The sequence below is a fragment of the Priapulus caudatus genome, unplaced genomic scaffold, assembly GCF_000485595.1.
Source record: "Priapulus caudatus unplaced genomic scaffold, Priapulus_caudatus-5.0.1 Scaffold985, whole genome shotgun sequence".
NCBI lineage: Eukaryota > Metazoa > Priapulida > Priapulimorpha > Priapulimorphida > Priapulidae > Priapulus > Priapulus caudatus.
This window is the reverse complement of record NW_014578046.1, coordinates 81,886-86,774: the sequence shown is the minus strand read 5'-3', so window position 1 is coordinate 86,774 and position 4,889 is coordinate 81,886. Positions and strand designations below refer to the sequence as shown.

Here is a 4,889-nt window from a genome sequence, read left to right as displayed (position 1 = left end):
AGGGAGGGAACTAGGGAGCATGTTTTTTACCGTACCACTAATTAATGCGTAAAATCGATACACCCATAGCGGGTATTTTGGCGTTCTTGTATATTATAAGAATTTGCCGAGTCAGGTGTACAGCAAAGATCGTATAAACAAAGATAAACACGCTGCCATCATGAGGCGTAGTAGGTCATGGTCGCCACAAGCTGCCATTTTAGGAAGCAAGTTACACGAAGTTCCGGATGTTTGCCTGTAATCTGCTAGCTGTGCAAACTGTCCTGCTGTGTGCTGTCAGCTCAGCTTACTGTTCTGCTGTAAATTGGCTCGAATCGTTCAGTGTAAGCCCGACCCTGTCTTCTTCAGGTTCCACAAGATAGCGGAAAAGGTGAGAAAACATTCTTTTTTTTGTCGAAATCCATCGTGGAACAGAGTTGCGCAATCTTGTTGATTACATGTAGTAACAGTGGCAGTGCAGTGCTCGCTAATCTTGTGTTAGCTCATCTTGACCATAGTCAGATGCAGCTTGTAGAATCGCTTGATCGTCCGTCGTCGTCCCGTTCCGTCAACAGTTTTGGGCACAAAATCTAACGCGCTCCCCGCGAGCGTACGGTACGACATTTGGCAGCATCGGGGGGATCGTCAAAACGAGTTGGATGTCGAAGCTGGGGGTCAAAGGTCAAGAGGTCAAAGTCAAGAGGTGTAAAGAAGGGGGAACATTCACTCCTTAACTTAAGGTATACGGAGGAAATTGCAGAATTGCGGCACATAATCTAAACGGCTCGACCTAGGCCTCGTGAATAGTCGGTGTAAGCACCATGGTAGAAAGCCATCACTGGTGCGAAATTGAGGTCCACAGGTCAAAGGTAATGGCATAGGGCTAGGATTTTAGACATTTTCTGAAGGACAGTGGTCTGACGGGAGCGATTGAAAGAACTTTTTTTGTTTTGCAGCGTGACCTATCATTTTTATGGCTTTATTGAAGGACCATGAAATGTGCTTTCCACTGACGTGCGGAGAGTAAGTGTCTCTGATGAACCTTTTGACGCCTTCAAGAGGAGGGTTAACATGGATTTGTTGACTGTTAACAATGGATGAACTTGCTTTTTGCTATTAAACCTCCTCCCCTCCACCCTCCGCCCTTCCCCTCCCCCACCCCTCCCGTGCCCGCCCCCTTCCCCCACCCCTCCCGCCGCCCTTTCCCCCACACTCCATCTGCGAATACGTGGGCGATGTCTAACAATGAATGTGTAGCGAACTGCGCGCTCCGCCCTTCACCTCCCCCACCCCTTACCCCACGCCTCCCCCGCCCTTTCCCCACCCCCGTCCCCCCACCCTCCAATCTGCGATAGTGGGCGTGTCCTAACGATGATGTGTAACGCAACTGCGCCTCCCCCTTCACCCTCACGCCCACCCCTTGACCCCACCCTCCCCCACCCTTCCCCACCCCTCCCATCATTGCGATCGTGGGCGATGTCCCTAACAATGATGTTTGTACGCAACTGCGCCTCCCCTTCACCTCCCCCCCCACCCTTACCCAAACCCCTGCCCCCGCCCTTTTCCCCTACCCCCTCCCCCCACCCTCAGTCTGCGATAGTGGGCGTGTCCTACAATGATGGTGTAACGCCAAACTGCGTGTCTGCATATCTGCGCCTAACAAAGGGTGGTACTACGCACGACTGAAATTTTAGCGATTTATAGTCGTAGGCAAGCAGACTCAGATGAGCCCAGACGCTCTGCGGCTCTTGTTTGTGCACAGGGCGTACGTACGGTGTGCTTTAAACGGCATTTACAGCAAGTTATCGACAATAATAGGCGAAATGGAGTAGAGAAACATTACTACTTTGATAGTATATAGATACTTTTAGTGTTTACTTACCATTATTTGTTTGAGACGGTCCAATGATGTGCCTGTGTACTGTACCACTGTCTGACACTACACCACTGCACTGTGTACATACTAACATAGTAACATCCGATTATGAATTATTGTTAGATTTTTGTACACTTGAATGAGAGATTTGATACAGCTATTGGCATAAAAATATTATCTATTCCATTATATTATAATATATATATATATTATGGATAACCATGGTTAATGATACATAGAAATAAAAATAGACGCGGAGCGGGTTTTGCTTCCTAAAATGGCAGACGTGGCGCTCCATTGCGTACTACACGTCATTGCACGTGATTTCGCATGAGTGGTTTATCTTGTGCACTCTACGATCTTTGGTAGTGTCCTTGCGAGGGGACACGATATGTTTTCCACGATAGTACGCGGATACTATGTTATTAGTATTAATATAGTGATTACCAGTATTTTAGGATGGTGAGGTTGCACGCGAGTTTTTACGGAGACACTGATTTTGATGATGTGATATAATGTTACGGTTGCACGGTCGCGGGTTGACTATAGTTATGTTATTGTACGGTTGGGGTCATGTTATCAGTATAGTACGATTATATACTTAAGCGGTTACAGTTACAATCAGACATATCACGATGATAGTACAGTCCTTCACATTGTCCGTGGCTCACATAAGCCATCCGCTCAGAAAAAATCATCGAGGGTTTTCTTCCAGTCGGGAGACTGGGCTAAGCCGATTTAATCGACTTTTCTTAGGGCGGGGTGAAATGTAGTACGGCGTTTTAGCTTTGAGATGGAGACATGTGGAGTTTGGCACATTACTCATGCAAATGTTCAGGGACGGCCGGCGATGGACCCAGAAGACATTAGCTACATACTTAAGAGCACACATAATTCAGCGTGGGCAGAATGCATTTTAGAATAGCTACATAATTAGGAGCACACATAATTCAGCGTGGACAGAATGCATTTCAGAATGGTACGAACAGATTAACTTCAACAAGAATGCGACGCGGTTTATCAAACGGATATCATTAAGCAGGCAACGTCCACGGTGGTCGGCGCTCCTTCGGACATTAGTCGCGACCGGCGATTATATCCACTACCCGCGCCATAAATTAGTGGAAGTCTAAACAGGTCGCGACGACGAGGCGTACGGTTTAAAAAGGAGGGGTTTTGGTAGAAACGGTTGAGACGACGGCAACCTCTAACCGGTACGTGTACACTGTTTTTATCCGTGATTGTAATAAAACTGTAGTTGTCACCGTTTATACAACTGTTACGTCCTACTGTCTACGTACCATATATTGGACGCTACACCGTCGTTATATGTGTAGTCGGAAAATAATATAGAAACGACTATTCGTGTCAGGGATTCATCAATATTTTATTAAAATGTAAAACGAATATGTGGTAAGAATGCAATAACAGATTTCGATCAGCAAAATATGCTGCGATATGATTGTCGGTCAATTTTTCTTGATTATTCGTGTGCATTATCGTATATTTATTGTTCTAGAATGTGTAATTTCATTAAAAAAGCATGTGTAATGTCATTATTTTAGCGAATATATGATAATAAAATACCATTTTATCTCAAATTTTCTTTAATAACCTAACTCGCATTGGCGACACTAAAAAATTGGGCCCTCTCCTATTATTTATGGGAGACACCGAGGTTTAATTGTATACGAAAACAATCTTCAAATGTCCTCTCACTTTTAAACGTGTATTGATATCAAAATGCGAGTTCCTTTATCTGATAGTAGACAGACGCACATATGCAGATCTGACCCTATAATCTACCGCAAGTTTTAAAGAGGTCTCGTAGAATTGCCACACTATACTGTATAGAATGAGGCAGTTGGAGCGCCATGTTTTGCATGAAAGTACTCCTTAGGATGTGCTCTCTAATGGTCGTTAATTTTAATACATTTTCGCATGCATATATTTTGCACACTTTAGATGCTCGACACTAGCGCCGACCAACGGCAACGAAAGTTGCAAGTAATTGTGTTTGACATTGAGGGGAATCAGAATGTTGAGAGGATTAAGGGGTCCCTGTTCTGATCTAAGGAAGGTAATGAATCGAACATTTCTCATGAAATCTCTCTCTCTCTCTCTCTCTCTCTCTCTCTCTCTCTCTCTCTCTCTCTCTCTGTTTCTCTCTCCCTCTCTCTGTCTCTCTGGCCCCCCTCTCTCTCTCGCTCGCTCTCTCTCTCTTCCCCTCTCTTTTTTAATTTACATACTTTATGTATGTATATTTCCATATATTATTCACCTTCATCAGAATCAGTCTCTGCCTCGTCACTCTCACCACTTTCTTCATTTTCCTCTTCGTCTACATCTCCTTCACTTTCAAAACCTTCCTCGTCACTAGAATCAGCCTCTGAATCGCTCTCCAAACAATTCCTGGACCTCCTGCAGTGACATTCCCCCGCTAGCCGCCATATTTGTTGAAAGTCCAGACGCTTACAGTTGCTATGGAAACTTGGGCTCAGACTGGCTAAACCTTAGGCGTGTTCAGGAGAGCGAACGCTCGCGAGCGCTCGCCTTCTGAACGACACTGCGCGAGCGAGCGCGCGCGCGCAAGCTCCAGAGGCTGTTCGTGCAGCGCGCGAGTTGTTTTCAAGATGGCGACGGGCAATCTGGCGAATGCGAATCTAACATTTCTGACTTCAATTTGCAATCTATTTCAACTTCATTTCATTTTTCATTCATTCATTTACTTCTAAATTCAATTCGTATCAATTTCGTCGGCTAATTCGTTTAACAGTACTTGTTCTCTCGCGATTAAAATCTGCTGAGTAACCCTCCATGGGGGCCGCCATCTTGGATAAAGCGAACGGTCGTGTGTCGTTCAAGGGGCGCTGCGTTCGTGCATCGAGCGTTCGCATCGAGCGTTCGCTCTGTTGAATACGCCTCAGGGTAAATGAACATGTAGTGACATCTACATAGAAGAATAATGTTCAAAGTAGCTTGTGGTGAAGTTTGGGAGAAAATCATTCACTGGAAAGTGGTGCCATCCAATAGA

The 4,889-nt window shown here is 45.2% G+C and overlaps 1 protein-coding gene across 1 annotated transcript in view; it reads left to right on the top strand.

Moving 5' to 3' along the window:
* LOC106814825 (lanC-like protein 1) overlaps window positions 1-3,925 on the top strand; it is a 12,563-nt gene extending 8,638 nt beyond the window's left edge. Inside the window, exon 3 of the mRNA XM_014819184.1 lies at window positions 3,821-3,925. Coding sequence (XP_014674670.1) covers window positions 3,821-3,925 — 105 coding nt within the window. The remainder of the gene's footprint in view (window positions 1-3,820) is intronic.
* Window positions 3,926-4,889: the final 964 nt, after the last annotated feature.